This window comes from Haliotis rubra, unplaced genomic scaffold (genome assembly GCF_003918875.1).
Source record: "Haliotis rubra isolate DU_JTF1 unplaced genomic scaffold, ASM391887v1 Scf137, whole genome shotgun sequence".
Classification (NCBI taxonomy): domain Eukaryota; kingdom Metazoa; phylum Mollusca; class Gastropoda; order Lepetellida; family Haliotidae; genus Haliotis; species Haliotis rubra.
Genome location: NW_025765303.1, coordinates 556039 through 579451, shown reverse-complemented (window position 1 = coordinate 579451; position 23413 = coordinate 556039). Strand labels below are relative to the sequence as shown.

The 23413-nt window shown below is 42.5% G+C and overlaps 1 protein-coding gene across 5 annotated transcripts in view; it reads right to left on the bottom strand.

The window, feature by feature from the left end:
• Positions 1-416: 416 nt before the first annotated feature.
• Positions 417-23413, bottom strand: part of LOC124268199 (cationic amino acid transporter 3-like) — a 40975-nt gene continuing 17978 nt past the window's right edge. For 3 of the 5 annotated variants that reach the window (XM_046703227.1, XM_046703228.1, XM_046703226.1), the window contains exons 2-7: positions 20433-20763; positions 19218-19448; positions 18504-18713; positions 16884-17239; positions 15184-15308; positions 14111-14218 (exon numbers count right to left, since the gene is read on the bottom strand). In XM_046703227.1, the coding sequence (XP_046559183.1) occupies positions 15198-15308; positions 16884-17239; positions 18504-18713; positions 19218-19448; positions 20433-20703 (1179 nt within the window). In that variant the 5' untranslated portion in view covers positions 20704-20763 and the 3' untranslated portion in view covers positions 14111-14218; positions 15184-15197. Of the gene's footprint in view, positions 672-5858; positions 10964-12876; positions 13005-13794; positions 14219-15183; positions 15309-16883; positions 17240-18503; positions 18714-19217; positions 19449-20432; positions 20764-23413 lie in introns of those variants that run through there. The other 2 variants (XR_006896229.1, XM_046703225.1) reach the window with 2 other exon arrangements.

Sequence of the window (23413 nt, the reverse complement as noted above, 5' to 3'; positions counted from 1 at the left end):
GTCTGTCTCACAGTCTCTGAACCATATTATTTCCCCAATGCTTAGCCCTCCCTGCAATGCTAACGCCCTAAATGAAGCAAGTCTAGATTTCCCCAGGTTCCTGAATCTCTGGTCTCACTGGGACTCCTTTTCAATTTAAATGGGTTCATTTGCTACTCTCAAAATTATATGTATTTAGGGACTAAACGTTAGTCTAGCGTTGCCTGTGCTACTAATTTAATTCAGTGTTAAAAACATGTCACCAGTAGGATGCGAATACAAAATTGAAACTTGGTAAAAAAACTGTTCTGTTTAAGTACAAGATGTCAATAAAGCTCTTCCTTAGTGATCAGTAACAAAAAGCTAAAATAAGATATAAATGATGTTCATTATATTCTAACAAAGCACAGTCTGAGCGTTATTTATTCATTCATTCATTTTGTTTCAGGACCTCCCTGAGGGAGAGCGTAGAGGACCTGAGTCATTGCCAGCACGCTTCGCCGTCAATATGGCGATACACGGACTTCACAGTGAACTCCAGTCTTATCGGCAGCTCTTTGAGACCGGTATCAGGTGCCGCAGACCTACAGGTGAAGGACACTGGATCGGGATCCTACATTTTGGAAGTCACCTTTCATCTCGAGGGTCCAAGTACAGGGCAGTATGCTTCAAATATCGGGTCGAAACTGTATCTGAAAGCCACCAATGTTACCGGTGAATTGCAAATCCCATTTATGTTCAAGAATGGACAAGCAGCTAAATGGACTGAAGGTTTTACTGTGACCTTGACCTCTGATTTGCCCGATGGGATGTGGGTCATACCTGATTTCAGCTGGAGCGAAGGAAAGGGTAACATGGTAAAGGTCACGATTCCAACTGGGGTCAAGGTCGAAAGTTTTGAGATGCGCAAACGTGAGGAGGCGGGTGAGAAACTGACCGAGATTTGGTCCAACGAATACTATACGATAGAGGGAGTAAAGTACGACTTCTGGTGGTTTTCCCCATCCTATATGACCGTCAGCTGGTTCACGAACACCTCCTATACTCGAGTTTTCGACTACATTCGAGTGAAAGCTACTCCCATTCTCGAACCCGGATCGAAGAAAGTCGAGGTTTTCATCATTTATCAAGATGGCAGGGTTCAGCTTGCACCACTTCCCCTCGAAGGTCAAGAAAGGGAAAGGGTTCCTTTCGGCTCTCATGCAGTGATCGGTGGCCCTGATTCAAATCACAGGAGACCTCACTCACCAATCAAACATATCGACATCAACGTCGGTGCGTTGGACTTCGACGTCACATTTCCCGATGGCGGCTTTGTCAAGTTGGAGCTGACTCCCGGAGTGGACGAAACCATTTTACATGCAAGGGATGTCGCCTACAAGTTGTCTCCAGACCACTACCCATTCATGATGGTCGAGGCCACTTATATTGAAGACGGCATGTCGGAAATTGACCACGTGGCTGCTGACGGCGCCATCTTGAGACACGTGCAGGGACTGACATCTGATGAGATCATCAATGGCACCTCGTTTGCCTTCTTCAGACGCTGCATCTCGCGACTGAATACACAGAGTGCGGATCTCATCGTCAACATGATGACTGATTAACCTTGTGAATCAAAATGAATATATAATGATATGACCCACCCTCAAATGCAGCAAATACACTGGGAAGAAAGTTGTCATTCCTACGTCATAAGAATACTGAATTATCACAAAATCGTATACCTTACCCTTCCTGGCTCAGAATTGTTATAGCGGATCGATTTGAGTACTTATATATGTGCTAATGATATTAGGGACACTTTAATGGCGCTGAACTCGACGTCGCACAGGTCGTAACCTAAGCGCATAGAAATATAAAGATGAACAATTGTCAGTGATTATTAAACAGATGGGTTTGTATGCCAGATTTAAAGGTAGTCAAGGAAGGGGCTTATTTGAGGCGAAGGGGAAGAGAGTTCCATAGCACAGGAGCAGGGTGTTTGAAGGATCTGGCACCAAATGTCTTCATAAAAATTGCAAACAAAGTTTGGTTAACTTAAGGATTGACAGCTCTTTGTCCAGTGGATGTTTGCCATTTTCAGCAAGAGATTGAACGTTGGGGTAGATATATACAATATATTATTATATACTCATCATGACATCATTTTCCTTCAAGAGTGAAATCCGGGAAAATCAACGATTCACCATAATACCCGTTCCCAACATTCTATGAAACATTTGTGTCATACAAAAACGAAATAGGATTATTATCCTAAACAGAGGCAGCTACAGTCGAACAATGGTCTTCAAGCAAGACTCAACTAGAATGATACTCAAAATGAAACAGGGATATTATTTCATGACGTTTCACTGAAATGTTTAATTAGAGACACCTTGAACAATATCATGTTCACGAAATTAGTCTACATCATAGTCGAGATCCGCTTCGGTTCTGTATTGCTTTTTTATTTCCTGATATAGCCTACATATTATACGGATGATGTACCATTTATAACAACTATCAGATTTATGTGAACAGCCTCCGGGAACAGATATGACATGTATTTTAGGTGCTATTTCCTTCGAGGACTATTTTATCTTTTCTTAGATAAATATGAATCTTTCAACTTGAGTCCAGTTTTATGATCTCATCTCGTAACACGTTTCGTGTTTTGTTTTTCTGATGACGACTGTCATGCTGAAAGGTTCTTAAACTCATTTAGGACAGTTCCAAGCGAAAATGTACATCCGATTGAAGTTAGGTCATGTTTGTCATTACGACATTTCGCCATCCTCGGCAGATATCGCCTGTTGTCACGATAATGCTGAAGGTTCCAGGACTCAATTTTGAAGGATAAGTATGAAAATCTACATCCGAATTATGGTGGGTCAAGGCTTCACCTTTGAGACATCCCGCACTTCTCGCCAGATATCGCCGGATGCCGTAACAATTCGGCTTAAGGCGTTGTGCATGCATGTTATTCTTGTTTCGTAAATAGGACGCACAGACACCACATGACCATGGTCATACGTTCGAACGACAAAAAAGGTTATTTATTAAAATTCTACCGGGAACATTCAGCTGATCAGTCATGCACAACATTTAAAACAACAAAACAAAAGTCATGCCTTTCTTATTACACGAACCGTAGGTGAACCAAATACTGTGCTACACATAAAATTGGGCTGGGGCGATGATAAACTGGGTTTACCGTCGCGGGCTAACGGTTATTGTACTTATACAGCTTTGTGCATACACGCACGTGTGCGGTCGTGCGTGCAAGCGCCGAAGACCCGGGTTCTATTCCCCATATAGGTACAATGTGTGAAGCCCATTTCTCCTGTCCCCCGCCGTGATATTGCTGGAATATTGCCGAAAGCGGCATAAAACTGAACTCACGCACTCGTGCGTGCAAGCGTCCGTGCATGTGACTGCTCATACTAGCTCGGGCGAAACCCAGCTGATGGTGTTTGTTCACTGAAATGACATTCTGCAGTTTAACATAGATGTCTCACTGAGGCACAGTGTGAGGATTTCAAGTCGTTTTCTTTCAAAGAGAGGAGTAGCACACATGATAAAATCTTGTCATGTCTTTCGGTTTGACTAGGCCCGGGATCGAACTATCGCTGAGGGCTATCCACTATACCACGAAGGACAACAATTTAGCATGACAGATCTGCAATCAACTTGAAAGAAATACAAGCAGAATATTGCAACCACTTTTTCAATTGCTGGTCGCGGGATCCAACCCCATATTTCAGTTCTGTAAATAACTGCGGTCTGTTAATAATCGTGTCTGGACCAGGCAATCCAGTGATCAACAGCATGAGGCATTTTATTCTTTGTTATTACGAGTCTATATCCCACACATGGAGAATATTCTTCAGACATAATCCAAGATAACATTCTTGTTTCGAAATTCACAAAGAAAAACTAACACCATAATCTAAGTTAAGACGTTTACAACAGAGAAAAACACGCTGATGGTAATCACTGCTTTGGGATTGGTCGTCTCACAGCCCACAATTAAGATAAACTTGAATAACACAGCCCCAAGGAGGACAGACAGAAGATCTGGAAGTGATGACGATATTCCATTCGGGATGGTGAAACATTTCCTCAGGGAGCAAGATGGAGGGCAGATATCGCCTTCCCCTCGGCTCTCCGGGTCTGAGCGGATGTTTCCAAAGTTCGATGTCATGTGCCTTGAGGATATGCCATAATTACGTTGAATATCTCGCTATCAAAATCTCTGCCGCACTTAGAGAAAATAAAATAACGACAGGCTATACAGGTTGCACTTTACAGGTAACTAAGAGTGAGTGAGTGAGTGGGTGGGTTTGGGAGAGTGATTGAGGTTTTACCCGCTTTTGAAATTATGAAATATGGTAATAAGTACAAAATATGTTTAAGCATGGTAAAGGGAGACCTACTACATTTTCTTTACCCGTATGCGAGGTGGGCATGCCGCCGGAAAAAAAGTTGTAACTCTCAGTTTGGAAGACATTGGAGGTTGTAAGCGTTTTTATAAATAAAAGGCTCAACTGCACAAAATGTTCACGCAATATGGCGGCGGGAAACATCGGGAAAAGGCTTCACAGATAGAACCCGTGTTGGGAATCAAACCCGGGTCTTCGGCCCGGCGAGTGGACACTTTAACCACTCTGCTACGGATACCCGACCTCGCCAAGAGAATTTAGATTGAGCTTGGCCTAGGTTGGGTAATATAACTTAACGTGGTGTTCAAGACTACTGTGCTTGCAGAACAGAGAGGCTCATGCACGTGTTTGTACTTGCTTGCACTAGTCGGGACTTCGTACAAGGTCCTGGGTTTATGGCGTAGGTCCAGCAAGATACAATGCTGCAGTTTAACGCGCAGATACCACACACAGTATACCGACACTGACCGAGCAGGTACTAGTTATATCCAGCGCCAGGCACGGCAACAAGTGAGTGAGTATATTTTTACGCCGCACTCAGCAATAATCCGGTCGGTCTGTAAATAATCGAGTCAGGACCAGACAATCCAGTGACCAACAGCATGAGCATCGATCAACGCAAATGGGATACGATAACACATGTCAACCATGTGATCAATCCAGTGATCAACAGCATGAGCATAGATATCGTGGCCACGGCCAGGCTGTCAGCCATATCCGATTACAGACAACTGAACAAAGTTCTAATAATGAGAGAGTGAGTGAGTATGGTTTTACGCCGCTTTTAGCAATATTCCAGCAATATCACGGTGGGGGACACCAGAAATGGGCTTCACACATTGTGCCCATGCGTGGAATCGAACCCTAGCCTTTGGCGTGACGAGCGAACGCTTTAACCACTTGGCCACCCCACCGCCCTGCGTGTTATCTAAACATTTGTCACAGCTGTATGAAAGCGGCTGAAAATATTCGATTTCGACCAAGACTATCCAGTGATCGATATTATGAGCCATTAATAACACTGACTACCCATCTGTCTGGCCGCCGCCTTCGACCAGAATGATCTAACCATGGGTCCAAAAGAGGTCAGGTTTCACGTGATATGTGGCACTTGGAATTGGATCTGATTTTTTAAGCATCACGTTGAGGTATGACTTTTGAAGCTTAAAATTTCGATCCGATTATTATTAAATTAATTGCTTGAAATCCGTCTATTATACGGTAAGTCGGTGACACATTGTATTGTAATTTGACTGAAGATACGAAATACACGTTGAAAATAGAACCGCTCTATGTCATACATTTGGTATCAATAAAGCAAAAGAAGTGATTAGTATTTGTGGGCAATATTTCGTAATCTTTTATACCATTTTTGTTGAAAGCCACTAACACTGGTGTCGTTAACATTGTTCTGACAAAACGAGGGACGTTACTCTACATATAAGGAAACACATATTAACTTCCAATATTTATTTTAGTATTTCATAACAAACCAGGATACATGTAACCCGCAATAAATAAATATCTCAACAACCATCACATGTTTACAACAACACAATAACACTTTGCACTTTAAATAGTTAATAACAAATGTAAAACTTCAGCAGAGATTCTTAAAACGCCAGTCGATTTAAACACGTAAATCGAAATACAGGCTACAAAAGCTTAATTCATGATTAATTAAAACATAATTTGGCGCTGTTGATGGTGAACGTGTGATGAACACACAAGCTTTGATATGATAAATATAAACTGATATGAGGTAAAATATATATATGTTGTGCAAAGGCAATAAAATACCTAACATTTTCTCTTTCTGCTTCCATTCAAAACCAAGCCTAAAAATCAGGGTCCCGTTTAACAAAGCTATCGCAGCGCTACGACTGTCGGAAGCGTACGTTACTGTATAGGAGATACGACAGTCGTAGCGTTAAGAATGCCCTGCACGGAATATCTGACCAGCAATAATGTACTGTAGCTCACCGTCTTTAGTCTGACAGAATATATACTAGGCACAAAAAATAGAGGAACCCCTTGTTTTTGTGAAGCATGCATAATTTAATCAGCACAACCGTACGGTAAGTATGTCAGATATACTTAATAACGAGTGTGTCCACCATGAGCAGCAATACATGCACGACACCTTGCAGGCATGCTGGACACCAACCGCTGAATTGTCGCCCTTGGAATCAAGTGCCACTCTTGCTGCAGTGCTCTACCTAGCAAGATTTGCTGGTGCAGGCTCCCTGAGAAGCACTTGACACCCTAACACATCCCGCAGATGTTTGATAGGGGATAGATCTGGTGTTTTAGCCGGCCAGGGTAAAGTTGTAACACCTTGTTGTTGCAAGATGTTCAGCGCAACACAAGCTCTGTGAAGACTTGCATTATCGTCCTGAAACACAAAACTTCGACCTGCCCTGTGAGCCATTGGAACCACATGTGGCCGTAAGATCTCGTCCATATACCGCTGGCCTGTCAAATTACCCCGTACAAGAATCAAATCAGTCCTCCTTTTGAAAGAAATTCCTCCTCAGACCATGATAGAGCTGCTCCCCTAAGAATCGTGTTCCTGTACTGTGGGTCTCACATAACGCGCTCCTTGGCGTCGCCACACACGCAATCGTCCATCCGTAAATCGCAAACGAAAGCGGGATTCATCACTAAACATCACATGTCGCCAGTGACGGTTCCCCCACCTCTGACGTTGCTGAGCCCACTGATTACGAAGATGTCTGTGGTTAGCTGTCATCGTCACGCCTTTGAATGGACGTTTTGGCATAAGGCCTCTGCTACGGAGCCTGTTTCGTACAGTAGAGTTCGAAATCCGTGTTCCTGTGGCTCTGAAGGATTCCATCTTCAAATCCGGAGCTGTGACAAATCGATTCCTCAGAGCTCTAGTTCTCAGGAAGTTGTCTTGTCTGGGGGCGGTTTTAGGGTGTTATCCTCGACAGGTCCTTAATTTAACGCCCCCTGTTCGACGGCAAAGGTTGATGAGACGGGAAATAACGCTTTTGGACTTCCTGAAGAACCGGGCAAGACTATTCTGAGAATGTCCACCCTCTATCATGCCAATGGCCTGCCATTTCTGTGCGTTTGTCTGGTACTGTCGACGTGGCATTGTCACAAGAGATAGTGTCAGCTTTATAGGCTAGAATGCACGTGTGGTGCATGATGCACATGTATCATGTAAAGGTAATATGGTGCTGACTGTCGTGTCAGCCGTAAGTGATTTCCGATCTGGTTTCGAATGCAGTCAGCTTGCAACTTTTATGTAGAATTGTTTCAACTATAAATTCCACTTGGGGGTTCCCTTATTTTTTGTGCCTAGTATAAATTTAAAATTTAAACAACAAACAAAACATAAATTAAATCACGTTTCTTTGCGAGCTAGTGGCTGGTGCAACCTTGGGTCCAGGACATCCTTACCGGTGTCAGCGAATTCTAGTGAATCCCTTTTACGCCCAGTGGAATCTGTTTCGGAAGTAAATCTAGACTGGTTATTTTCAGGCACTGACATTTAAAACCTGGCAGAAGATTGGCGACGGATAGATAGTTGACACAATGCTTATAAAGAGTGAGTGAGAAAACCTGAACTGCGCTTTTAACAGTATTGAATTGCGACATTGCAGGATAATCTGGGGGAATGCAGGCAACAACGGTGTTTGAAGTAAACTAAACCATCCAGGTGAATTCTAAAGGTGTGTCTCTGAAATGAAGAACCACAAATAGGGAGAACTGTCACGTTGTTTGAGAGAATTTCCACAACATGTCAAACTGTTAAACACCCACCTCAAATCTCCTCACTTCAATACGGACAGGGTCGACATTTAAATGAACGGTCCGATAACTATTTATAACAGTCGTTTTTAAACAGCTGGTACGACCGATGCCAGTATCATTGGCCACTGTAAGCAAACATGAATTAGGTTGTAAAATAATCGTGTCTAGGACGGAAAACCTGTGGGAGACATCATGAACACACAGTACGAAGACACCCAATAAACCGCAAAGTATCGTAACCACCCGGTCTAACCTAACCAGTGAGTGAGTATGGTTTTACGCCGCTTTTTGCAATATTCCAGCAATATCACGGCGGTGGACACCAGAAATGGGCTTCACATATTGTACCCATGTGGGGAATCCAACCGGGTCTACGGTGTGACGAGCGAACACTTTAACCACTAGGCTACCCACCGCCTCTCTAACCCAACGAAAACATGGTTCTAGAGATGTATTCCTCTCCCCCACCCCTTACCCCAAACGTACATTTGTCAGCAAATCGCAACATCAACACTCTAACATTACCTCAGAATATCACACACGCGACGCCCACCCACAATTACACGTACGGCACAAGGCACTTCCATGGCACATGCTCCAGCACTCCACAGTGTCACAGTACATATATATCACTCTAGTGTTCATATTTGATATATCTCCGTGATACACAAAACTGATTCACATGATATAATATTATCACATGTATATGAGTGAGTGAGTGAGTTTAGTTTTACGCCGCACTCAGCAATATTCCAGCTATATGGCGGCGGTCTCACATGTATATATTTAAATATACCCGATATAACTGTACGTCCCTATCAAACGTTCTCTGGCATATCTCCTTTGTTCGTGGGCTATTTAAGTTAAAATATCAAAATGATTTGAAGGCGAAATTCTTTTAAAATGTTAAAACACGACGTCAAGATCTTTTCACTATATGCATGGATTTCTGATTATCCTTATTTGGGGGCTTATTATTTCTACAAAAAATATACGTTCCAAGACACGCAAATAAACTAGAACTTGCTCAAAAAGTTACAATAAAGTACAATACAATATACAAAACATTTTCTAAAGTGCACCAATGGGCAGAGTACGACACAAGAAACATAAGTATGCTGTCTATTGCTTATCTGGAAGTCCCATTTGAACTCTGATAATGAACTAATGCATTAATAATCTGAGACTAGATAATCACGTATTAGATGTGCCGATTGTCCCTCAAATATCTCAAGAAATCACTTGACATTTTCCAGCAAATAAGTCATGAAAAATAGACCACAGAAACAAAATAAAATATATATTAACCAATGTTAGTTTCTTCAAACATGAATATGTTTTCTGTTGAAATAAATCAATATACCTCAAGTAAGTGCATACAAACTGCGAGATTCTATTTCTTAAACAACCCGTGTGTTAAGACATGCATGATTACCTCCCTTTATACATCACTTTCCCTCGGTCCAAGCCAACACATCCGTATCACAGTAACTCTATACAGAGTGATAAACAGTATAATACACAGATTGCAGACATAAGGAAGCTCATGTGATGACGTGGCGATTAAAAACATGTAGTATAAATTCAAAATATAACAATTTGCGAGATTTCACTAACAACATGTCTCACAGTATATTTTTTATCAAGGCATTATTGGACCTACTAAAGTATGAAAGAAGTAATCACGTATCACAGATCCCGATACAACTCATCCTCAGTTTTCAGAGGCGTATTTGTGTTTAATGATTTATTTAATTCACCTGACAGTCGCGCTGTCAGTGTTCAATAAACGTTTGTTGCCTGATATAGTACATCATAGCAAATAATATTCTTTACCTTTTAAAGAAAGTGCCAATCGTGCGCCACAGTTATATTTTCCAAAGACGGCACACTGACAAGTCAATCAGTTTTTATGACGCGCGTAGCTGTGTTGTGTAATATGCACGTGCTCTACGTGGAAATAATGCAAAGCGAAGAAAACGCAGTATTCTGTCGACTCGCCTCCTTCATTGAACACAGACGTTTGGTAGGCTGCGTGGAGGTAGGGTTTCGCTGGACAGGCAATTACTCCAAAGATATTGCAAAAGCTGTAACAGTTTGTGAATACATTCGTCACCACTCGCCCCTTTCCGTAACCTGCAATCGGCTTGTCCCGGAATAACACGAGTTGGTCACGAATGACCTGAATAATGAGACAAGACCGTTTTAACTTACACCCCTATATCGCCCCCACACCCCGCCCCTCTACACCCTTCTCCCTCGCATTTCTTAACATATACTGGACAAAATAAGTAAGGGACATTGGTATTTTTATGATTGATATTTTATCAGATTGTCAATGAATATATAGATCATTATTCATAATTTCAAAATTTACATATATCCCTAACTGTTTTTGTCCAGTATATTTGTCTCCACTTGCACAAAAAGGTCAAATGAGGATCTTTAGAGCTGTGACAGTCCAAATTTGCATAATTTTATCACATATTTTTTAAGAAATTTGAAAACATTAAATGTCCAGAAATTGGATATTTTCACACATTTTCCTTCATGTGTATTCACGATGACGTTTACCACACTGACTTGGTATTGAAGCCATGTAACATTCATCTTGAAGGCATTCGTTACTATGGCGCTATTAATTTGTGCACATGACCCTCATTAATCGCCATCTTGGTTGGTGTCTTTGGCTTCCAGTAGGGGGCGCTTATCTTCATCTGTAGATGAGACCGGTGATGCTCCATCTCGCTGGGAGTAATACAGGTACACAAGAAAGCCTGAAACAAACACCGTGCATCTCAGTGGAACCCATGCAGGTTATATGCCAACATTACAGTGTGTGAAACCGGGGACATGTAACAACAAAAGACAACTGGCATCAAGGTAAATACTGTCACTGACAGGGCCTTTTATATAGTGCTTATACCCCGCTATTGGGCCCGTAAGTCTCGCGAGACGCTACTTCTGGTACTAAGCTGGTTCTCCGCTCCCTTTGCGCAAGCCAGTTTGCGATATGCGAGACGGGGCCCAGCTAACTTGACCAGATTTCCGGTGACAAGGGTATATTTAAGTTCAGTTCTGGTTCCAAATTGCGCCACCGCCAATAGACTTTACTAGATCGGACCAAGTGTACAACCATGCGTGACTGTCACAGCTGTTGACAGTGGGGATGGTTAGATCGGTACCATGAGACCATTCGAAAAGGTATGAAACGTTGTCACCGGAAGTACAAGGTCTCGCGAAAGGCTGTGTTCTACTTACGTGATCTACTTACGGGCCCTATTGACAATATGAGCCCTGGTGCAAAGGACCCCTTCAGATTACATATAACTGCATAAGAGTGTGAAACCCTGGTCACAGGGGCTTGTAATGCAAAATACTAGCACCAAGGTATATACGTACTTAGTCTTTAAAATAGTGCTAATACCCCGTAATTGACTACTGCCCTTGATGCTAGTATTTAGCGCTACGTCCCTGTGACCTTGGTGTCACTCGTCGTTATATTCAATGGAAGGTGCATAAAAGTCGCCAAAAACCATTCTCATTCACACACTCACTCACTACCCAAAGTCAGTCTCCATCGACTCCAGAAAAAACGCCGAGGAAATGACATATTAGGCCAACACCATCTGTAGTTTCTGTGACAAGTTTGAATCGCGATGTGCTGACATATTTCGGTTGTCTGCGGAAGTAGACAACACAATTTACACCAACCTAACATCAATGATGACCCTCATCAGTTTCATAGGGGATATTACTTGCAAAGTCTAGACAATAAGCCAGTATAAGAACATGTCTCCCTTTAACTCTGAGTGAGTGAGTTTAGTTTCACGCCGCTTTTAGCAATATTCCAGCAATGTCAGCGCGGGGACACCAGAAATGGGCACACAAATTGTACCCATGTCGGGAATCAAACCCGGGCTTTCGGCGCGAGGAGCGAAGGCTTTAACCACTTTTTGGTTTGATTTCTTTGCCGCAGTCGGCAATGTTCCAGCTATATGACGGCGGTTTGTAAATAGTCGAGTTTGGACCAGACAATCCAGTTATAAAGAGCATTAGCATCGATCTACGCAGTTGGGATACGATGACATGTGTCAACCAGTGAGCCTGACCACGATACCGTAAATCGCCTCTTACGACAAGCATGGGTTACTGAAGACCAGGATCTTCCCGGACACTTACAGCACTAGACTACCCTACGCATCTTTCAACTTTGATCTTTTATCGACTCGTGGTTTACAACGTAGGAGTGTTTTGTCGGGAAAATTATACACGGAAGTTCCCTGTGGGGTCTATCCGTGGGATATCCTGGTGTAACTAGTTTTTGAATATTTTACCATGTAAAGGTGTTCGCCCGTGGGGTAGGTGGTGAGGTGCTAAAATTGTGTAAACAGATCAGGTAATAAAATACACACTTGGGGGCACTGGCCTCCATCTAAACAAAGAGAGCTTCACGTGCATGCATGGAACATTAAACATTAAAGTGAGTGGGTGGGTGAGCCGGTATGTAATTGGCTGCGTGGGTGAGTCGGTGAGTGGCCATGGGTGAGTGAGTTGAGAGAGTGAGTCAGCAGCTGTATCACGATTGGTCAAATTCATCCCCGATTTCTTCTTTATAAAAGGCAATGAAAATTAAGTTGAAAACAAAGTGTTTCTTTTTTCATGGTATGTTTTGATGCTCCCAACTTACCTATGATCATCCACACACCAAATATGCACCAGGTGACCCATCGTAATGACATCATCAGGTAGACATTGAAGAATGTGACGGCAACCGGAAGCAGTGGAACCAGAGGCACGCGGAAACCGGAAGTTCGACTGGAGAAATAAATCATATACTGTACTGCAATAACCATTTTCATTTCCTCACTGAACTTGCTTACATTTCATACATGCATCATTTAACTTTTTCACTGATCTGTCCGTCCTTCCTGAGAATTACACATACACGTAGGAGTTGTTTTACGTTGGGCCATAATCAATGCAGATCATAGTGACACGATTAAGGGACATAACTCTGTTCAGATTTCCTGATATATACTGTTTTGGACGATGTTACTTGAGTGTATTATCTTGATATTATAACATGTCTGTATCTATACACCCTGCTGGGATATTTCGTTCAGTATATTAAATTAACATTTCACACTAAAAGGTGGAGGAAATTTTTTTTCCAGGTAAAACAGATTTCAAACATGTTGTTCGGGGGATTTTGGCAATCAGAGTTCCTGGTCAGTAAGGGCGATAAACGTTATAATTCTGACAGCTAAATATTTGGGTGAGTCGTTTCAAACAATAATTTCAAGGAATGTGGAAGCTGCGGTGGCTGAGCTGGTTAGGTGGCTGACTTTGTGTGCTGGCGATTAGGTGCCTGACTCTGAGGGTGTGGGTTCGAATCGCGGATGGGACTCAACCAAACAAAAGTACTAGAATCTGTACTTTACAAAGAAAGTGTAATCCCAAATACAACACGTGTTACAGCTTACCACTTTGTAAATGGCATTGTGTATTGATAATTTCAAAGTAAAAATCAGAAAAATATTTTTTTTACCACAAAGTAAAATTATCTCGAATTTGTGACCTTAGAGGAAAAGGTCAAAATACTCACGTGTTTTGCGGCAGACGACACAAAATCACTATCACAATCAGGACGACGAGAATGAAAGGCGACAGGCACGTGCATACAAATATATTCCCTTTTAAAATGGCGTCACCGAATGTGACCAGAACGAGGCTAGCTAATGTCTCTGCACCCAGCATTATCACTAATATCACAGCAAGTTCCCCGCTGGTCAGAGTTTCCCCGGGGGTGGGGGCGCGGCTGAACAGTTTCCAAAGTTTCTTGGACAGCGTCACATCTAAATCCGGCCCAACTTTGGAGCCGTTCAGGAGTATTTCTGACACCTTATCTTTGCCAGTTGTCTCGGGACTGTCATGTGAGTCTTTGGACGGAAGGTTTAAGGTGTCCTCGTCAAAAGAATACCTCGTGATTAGAACACACACTGCGACTAAAACGTAGGCAAGGAGAGTACCTGGAGAACAGAACAAATATATATACAGTATAGTTTACCCGAGTACTGGAGACCAACATATTCGATAATCGAGGATACCAATAAACTTAAAGACCAGTGATTGTTTATGAAATCACAACGCAACGAGTTTACATTTTGTGTTCAATATTTAACACTGCATTCAGTAATATTCCAGCTATATGACGGCGGCCTGACCCAGACCGTCCAGTGATTGACAGCATGAGCATCGATCTTCACAACTGGGACACGATGACATGTGTCAACAACGTCAGCGAGTCTGGTCACCCGATCCCGTTAGTCACCTTTTACGACAAGCATGGGTTACTGAAGACCAACTCCAACCCGGATCTTCACGGGCAGTGTACATAAAGTGACTGGGCTGAGATTTTTAAGGTCTGATGCTGACAAACCTAGAAACATTATGGGATGAACCGGGATTCAAACCCAGGATCACAGGTATCAGGCGTGCTCAAGGGACGCAACTCCGCCTTAGCAGTCAAGGGCTCACGTGAGGTGAGATGAAATTGGGTTTAACGTCGTGCTTGAGAATATTTCGCTCATATGACGACGTGCATGCGTGTGTATGTGTATGTGCGGCTGCTTGTACTAGCCCAGACTGAAGCTGGTTTTATAGTGCTAGCCCACTGAGGTACCATGCCGCAGTGAAGCATGAATACCCCACTCAGACACATTATACTGTCTCCGAGCCGACCAGTCCTTGTTGTACCCATTAATGCCGAGCGCCAGACAGGGACCAACAAGTACCATATTTATACGTCTTTTGGTATGACGCGGTCGGGGATCGAACCCGCGACCTTCCGCTCTCCGGGCGGACGCTCTAACCACTACACCACGGTGGCGGTCAAGGGCTCACGTGTCCCATATTGTAACAGAGAATAAAGGAACATATTGAGGGTCTCGGTTTTCATTCTATGTGCCGATCATGAGGTATTGTGGACACTTACCTATCAGGACCACCTCAATGAGAAGGCGGAGTTCCACAGAGGCTGCGACCACGGCTGCAATACACCCCGACACAGCTGTCGCCAACTTCGGGGTCTTCCGTGTCGGACAAAGGTATCCAAAATGGCTGCAGATGTAAAGAATATAAGTGATATAAGTGAGTGAGTATGGTTTTACGTCACTTTTCAACAATACGACGTCGGGGACACCAGAAATGGGCTTCACACATTGTACCCATGTGGATAATTGAACCCGGGTCCTCAGCGTGACGAGCGGACGCTTTAACCACTTGGCTACTCCACTGCCCTAAAGAATATTAGACATGCTCAAAGTAAATACGCGAGCTGTAGTTAACGACGTTTTGATCTGTATTTCAAATCCACTCATCAAATTGGGGTATACAATAAGGGACGTCTAAGATAGCCTTTCTCAGATGGACAGAGTCTATACAATGAAAAGCTAACAGACTGCAGCAGAAGCAAGAGAGAAAGACAATTTGCGTTCAATTATCTCAATACGTTATCTCCCTTGAACACCAAAGCGCGAAGTCGGTTCAAAATTGATCGATGTGGCGTATAATCTGTACATTTTCACAAATTCATTGATTTACACACACTCAGATCTATGTCAGTTAGAATGTAAATGCATTTCCAAAGTCACTTTCAAATCGTATCCCTTTATTTTCAAACAAGAAAGCATGAGTAATGTTGATCAGATGGTTGAAAAAACATCGTTTTTACCTCTTAAACAACGTTTATCCACATTGTAGTCGAATGTTTCGTGCTTATAGCTGATTTTACTGGTACTTCAGTCTCAGATCAGAATGTGAGGAAAAGTGAAAGGCGATTTTCATCAACTTCTCATTTGGGAACGACGAGCACCAGGGTAAACACAAGGGGGACAACTCTTAATACTGTCATCGAATACCTCTCACCTGTCTACCATGGCACTACGAGATTGACGTTGCCTTTCAAAATAGACGTTTAGAGAGTGAAAAATAACTTACGGAAACTTCTGTCGAAATCCTAGCTGTTTCTTTTGCTCAAATTTTATACAAAATTCAAACAATATGCCTATTTATCAAAATACCTACTGGTGTCTTGTGAGAGAACGTACAGAACCAGTTCGGTCTACGAAGGGTGAGTGAGTTTTGATTTACAACGCTCTTACCAATATTCCAGCAATATCACGGCGGGGGACACCAGAAATGGGCTTCACACATTGTACATTGTACGTTGTTATTTATCAAGAAGGTTTTTAATCTAAATATGTTCTAAATTTACTCGCATTCATCTCCTTTTCCAACAAGGCGACTGCAAATAGAAACACTTATAAATTCTGAACTCAAACCCAAACCCCGTGGCTGTTTACGTCACTTGACGGTCAAATACTAGCAAGGTCGGAGGGGAAAAGAAGTATCGTCATAAATTGGTGACACAACTCTTATCAGGTTTAACCTTGTACTTTACTTTTGAGTGAGTGAGTGAGTATGGTTTTACGCTGCTGTTAGCAATAATCCAGCAATATCACGGCGGGGGACACCAGAAATGGGCTTCACACATTGTACCCATGTGGGAAATCAAACCCGGGTCTTCGGCGTGACGAGCAAACGCTTTACCCACTAGGCTACTCCACCACTCCTGGAAATCGTGTTGAGTAACGAGTGGGGTTATATATAAGTTTATGTTTTAGGTCAACTTACCTGCTTATGAGGCCATCTTTTGCCATGGCGTAGAGGACCCTGGGAAGGGGGAACAGGGAGCCGAAGGTGGCGGCGAACAAGGCACAAACCGCGCCCGTGGAGATGATGTACGTAACGTACGTCCACTGCCTGGTTGCGAACACGTCTATCATGGCTGAGTTTGACGTCATTGCAAAGAAAGGTATGGCCAGGTTGAGGAAGATTATAACGGCTACGTATACGATGGTGTTGATGAAGACGGAGATCCAGATGGACCGGGGGATGGATTTGCTTGGGTTCATCGCCTCCTCCCCTGTCGACGCCACGATGTCGAAACCGATAAAGGCGAAGTACGCTGTAGGAATTTGGGACAAGGTCTGAAGAAGAATAAAAAGTGTCACGTAAAAGTATGTTCTACAAAATGTGGAGTATCTTTCTTGGTATACGACGTTCCATGTGGCACGAATGGTGTAATATAGAAGCACAATTCTTAATCCCCAACAGGATCCGGTGATCGTAGGTTCGAATACCAGATTCAGTCCGCCACGATCTGCTGTATGTGAGTGAGTTTAGTTTAACGCCGCTTTTAGCAATATTCCAGCAATACCATGTAAGGGGATATCAGAAATGGCTTCAATCATTGAACCCATGTGGGGAATCGAACCCGGGCCATTGGCGTGAAGCGAACGCTTTAAACACTAGGCTAACCCACCGCCCCTGCAGTATGTAAGCACAAGACCATGATCGTTTATCTCAAGCTTTTGGCTAAGACTGTAGGCACCTTTGGCTGCCTTCAACAAAACTAACACCGCGATAAGCCGTGATACAAACAGTGAGTGGGTGAGTTTTAGTTTTAGTTTTAGCCTTAATGACAAGGCTACCCCACCGCCCCCGATACAAACAGAATAAATGAAATTTTCTGCAGCGTCCAAACTACCTGACACCAATAAGAACCCGTGAAGATCCGGGTTAGAATTGATCTTCAGCAACCTATGACTTGTCGTAGAAGGCGACTAACGGGATCGGGTGGTCAGGCTCGCTGACTTGGTTGACACATGTCATCGTATCACAAGTGCGTAGGTCGATGCTCATGCTGTTGATCACTGGATTGTCTGGTCCAGACTCGAGTATCCCATATAGCTGGAATATCGCTTAGTGCGGCGTAAAGCTAAACTCACTCACTAACTGACACCCATGGGGAACACAACTCTGGTCATAAGGTCGTTGGTTCTCCAATCCTCCATCCTACCGCACGCTACCCTCAGCACCAGACAAAATGTACATCCCGTGAAGATCCGGGTTACAGTTGGTCTCCAACAACCCGGGTTTCTATCAGATCAGAGATTAAGCGTTAGTCTATATCCGATCCATTTAGTCGCTGACCCGTGAATATCCCGATGAGAACTGTTCTTTCGCAAGTCATGCTTGTCGTAAGAGGCGACGGTCGGGGATTGGGTGGTCAGGCTCGCTAGCTTGGTTGACACATGTCATCCTATCCCAATTTCCCAAAGATCGGTTCATGATGTTGATCACTAGATTGTCTGGTCCAGACTCGATTATTTAAGTCCGGCGCCATTTAGTCGGAATATTGCTGAGTGCGGGGTAAAACACCAAGCAAACAAACAAAACAAAATTACACACCCCAGATATTCCGGTTGGAAAAAAAGCCATTGTCCACAATGAGCATCGGTCGGATGAGGATGATGGAGCAGCCGCAGAAGATGAGAAAGACGATGAAGTTGACGAGGTTGAGGATGTTGTTAAAAGTCGCTGACAGCTTCACACCCGATGTCAGCACCAAGGTTAACGTGAGACACACGAGTACAGCGATCACGTCAAAGTAAGGTCGACCTGAAACACCATTGGAGAATGGTTAAAGTCTATACAAATGTATTACAATTGATTTCAAGACATTTGATTGGCTAAAGAAAGGCTATTTATTCGGATGGACGGAATTATGTTGCATTGCGCTGACGATGTGGTCCATACGTAATGTTGGCAGGTTTTTTTTGTTTTTTTGTGGTTTTTTTGGTTGTTGTTTTGATTTTTTTTTTTTTTGGGGGGTTGTTGTTTTGTTTTAATTTTGTTTGTTAGTTTTGTTTTTGTTCCTATGTTTTTGGGTGGGGGGTGGAGGGGGTGTAATTTGGTTATTTCGTTAGCAGTATTTTAGGCTATTATTGTTGACGCACTGAAAAGTAATGAGGCGTTTATTGAGGTAAAAACATAAACCGCCGGTGTGCATGAGTGTAGCGAATTTATGTAAAGTGTGAACATGGATTTTTTCAGTTTAACACCTCATGAAACGAAAACAAATATTGAACTCAATTGTGAGATACAATATTTTTAAATACTTACCAAGAAATGCACCCATGTACGTTGTCATCACTTTTCCGTAGGAGTAGTTGCTCATTGTGTCTACGGCGGCGCTGAGTGCCACCGCGCTCGCTGCTGTCCCTATAGCATACTCCACCAAGAGTCCCCAGCCAATCACGAACGCAACCAGCTCACCAACAGTCACGTAGCTGTACATGTACGCAGAACCGGAAGTCCGTGGACAAAGGGCAGCTAACTCTGCATAGCACAGTCCTTGTGAACAAAAACACACAAATGTATAATATCCACGTGGCAATAATGATAGTAAAGCATACGTTTTTAGGTCGTTAGGTTGGTCACGTACCACTAGTTCGCTCTGTGACCGGAAACTGCACTGACTTGAATTTGTTCACGTCATCATACCAATGGCCCTTATGGCGGTTCTATAAACTGTTAATAGTTCCATGTCTGAACGCTGACGCAAAACTTCAGTCACCATAATGAAATTTGCTTTTTGCTGGATTAAACCATATAAAAAATTACCCTGTTTTAACTTTCTAAGGTCGCAATTAATATGCGATCTGACATCTCTCTAAATCCCGCATATATAAACGAAAACGACTATAAAATAGTGAGAAAATAAATAGAAGTCAGATTTTCATTCCAATGAATAACATTTCTGGAAGCTAAGAGCAACGTTAAAAATTTACAAATGGCTTAAAAGATCAGTGAAACACCTAATACCCTGGCAGATGGATAGACGAAACGGAAAATAATTACATCTAGACCACTGGTCTATTTTAACTACCAACCATTGGTCGTATATTCTAAGACATCAGTAGAGTAAACCGTTGAATTAAGCAGCGGTCAGTGACTGTGTAAATGTGACAAACGTGAGGAACGCGCTTTGACTGTAGAAGTACGATGACAATGTCCACTTAATTCATTCTAAACTGACGTACAAATGAAAGTATACACCCGCTGTTTTGGGGTGATTCTTTTAAAAAAAGAGTTTCGATTTTTACTTAAAAGCCAAAAGCATTGTGTATGTTTTGCTAACACACCATAGACGGGTGCCCAATCAAGACGCCAGTCTTATGTGTAGTTCAGAACTTATCAGTGGACCTCCGTAAGTGGGTATTAATCAAATGTTGACAGGAGCTGCCCTCCTGACAATGGTATAAGTTGCATTCTTTGTTTGACGATAACATGCGCGTATATTGTTACTACATTGTCTACATTGTAGACTCAACCCACCTGATAACAACGATCCGAATCCTGCGATGACGAAAGACAAGGCACCCCCCATCCCCGCGCCATTGGCAACAAGGCCCACGGTCAGATACATCCCAGCTCCGCAGCAGCTCCCTACGCCGAGCGAAACCAGGTCAAAGGTCGTTAGGCATTTCTTGAAGCCTTCTCCTTGTTGGCCATCTTCTTGGTCGTGGCATTTTGAAATTTCGCCTCCGTCCTGAACAATAGGACGACGTCTTGTCGCCCGACGGAGGAAAGGCTTAACATACGCCATGATCAGCGAAACGTGGTTCTGACGCAGGTACTGTTGGAATCTAGGTCATGGCGGGCAAATCTGAAAAGCAAAAGGAGAATTGTATATCCATACTTCGATTCTGTTTGAAGCAAATTATTTACAGCACGAACATAGTTCATGGAGATCAAGGTCTTTGTTAGTTGTCATCCTACTGTTATTTGTCCTTTCATCAAGCGTCATGACTGACTAAGCGGCAATACGTGTCCTAGTGAGTGAGTGAGTTAAAATTTAAGTTTTGGGACTTACGTACTCTCTCAGGAGGAAATACGTGTCCTAAGTTTAGAACATCGTCACAAACAATGAAGAAGTTGATATCAATAACAATATGTCTAGTATGCTCCAAACAGTTTTAAAACCGTGAAGATCCAGGTTAGAATTGATCCTCAGCAACCCAGGCTTGTCGTAAAAGGCGACAAACGGGATCAAGTGGTCAGGCTCGCTGACTTGTTTGACACATATCATCGATGCTCATGATGTCAATCACTGATGTCCATCACGATTATTTACAGACCACCGCCAATATTGCGTTACACAATAAACAAACATGGAACAAACTGAACAGTTTTATGGCGCCATGTTCTTCTAACTATAATTAACTATAACAGTATCATAGACTTGAACATAGAAAAATCATGTAAGACATTTTGAAGTTTTACAAGTACTCAGTGTACAGAATCTAAATGTATCTTTATATTGTGGCTAAGTAAATATTTGATGTTTACGCGAAAAATAACTACCCATGCAAATTCCTGGGAGAACTGTTTAATAATTTAATAATTGTTTAATGTCAAGTCACGATGTGAGAGTACCAGTTACATTTCACGTCAGGGTTTAATGTCATCAAGTGGCGACGTGTGGGGAACGAGTTTTCTATTAATTTTCCATTACTTACCATTATTGTTTGATGCCAATTCTAAGAATACTTACAATTCAAATATGTTTGAAGTTTAAAATAATTTGAAATCTTTACAAGAAAATTTCTTGTATAATCTCAGCATTTTTATAATAACTAATTTTATTAAATAGCGTAAATAAGGCATTAATTGATTGAATAATATGCAGCAAACTTGGATGTGAAAATCAGATTTACGGGCACTTGCAAAACACAATTACCACCAGAGTTTACAACAATCTTGGTACAATATTAACATAAAAAGTATAACTAAACATAGCTAAGTTAATGACGGCTTATGTAATTAAGAGGCGACTAACGGGATCGGGTGGTCAGGTTTGCTGTCTTGTTGACACATGTCATCGGTTCCCATTTGCCTTGATCGATACTCATGATGTTGGCTTGTATGCGCCAGGTATTTTTGGAATGTTGCTGAGTGCGGCGTTAAGCAATAAACCTACCGACCTGATGCTGGTTTATTACATGTGTGACGACACCGGTCTCCGAAACACAGGTGGAGGCATGAATGACAGCAAATCAAAAGGCACAGTTATCCGTTCGAAAAAAAGGGGTTTCAAATGTGTTGTTTCTTTATTACTAACATCGTTTCTCTCACCCAGGAAACGTGGGGTAGTCTAGTGGTTAAAGCGTTGGCTCGTCACGCCGCAGACCCGGGTTCGAATCCCCACATGGGTACAATGAGTGAAGCCCATTTCTGGTGTCCCCCGCCGTGATATTGCTGGAATATTGCTAAAAGCGGCGTAAAACCAAACTCAGTCAGTCAGTCATCCAGGAAACGGAATTAGACAATGGAAGTATGTCTGATTACTAAGGCAGATATTCAGTTGTTGTTTTATATTACACTACCACCCAGCCCCTTTAAAAGTTGAATCAGTAAAGAATGAGCCCCCTTTTCACCTGTACTGAATGTCGAGTGGGGTATACAGATCTTTCTTACAGTTTGCTATTTAACTACCCTTAACGTGTTCACATACTGAGCATGTAAAAAATATGGGAGAATGGATGACATTGTGTAAAGTTCTAGACACATTTTCACAGTGTTTACTGCGATAGTATCTTCTGATAGTACCACCCGTACTACTACCACTACTAATATTAATACCACTACCTAATATTCACATTATTTAACTTTATTGTTCGATGTCATTCAAGCTGCTTTGCGTGGAAGGCACAACACATTACATTATTACATCTGTCGTGTCGTCCATTGGCGGAGGGCCACTTGGGTTTATTGTTTGCGAACTCTCAAAATGTGATATAGTTTACTGTCACTTTATGAGAATTTACTATGAAGAGTTTGACGACATCACTATCACCCGTTGCTGCACGGTAAACCTATCACACAGCCATGGCACATATAGATTCATGTGCGTAAAACTTATGAAACTTACACAGGTGACATCAAAGGTAAACGGGGACGTTGGGGAAGTCCAGTGGTCATAGCGTGGTCTCGTCATGATGAAGACCCAGGTTCGATTCCCCACATGGGTACCCAAGTGTGAAGCCCATTTCTGGAGTCCGCCGTGATATTGCTGGAATATTGCGGCGTAAAACTAAACTTACTCACTCAGTTAAACTTTTCTGTATGTATATTTGTTCTGATCTCCAGGTACTCTCCTTGCCTACGTTTTAGTCGCAGTGTGTGTTCTAATCACGAGGTATTCTTTTGACGAGGACACCTTAAACCTTCTGTCTAAAGACTCACATGACAGTCCCGAGACACCTGGCAAAGATAAAGTGTCAAAAATACTCCTGGACGGCTCCAACGTTGGGCCG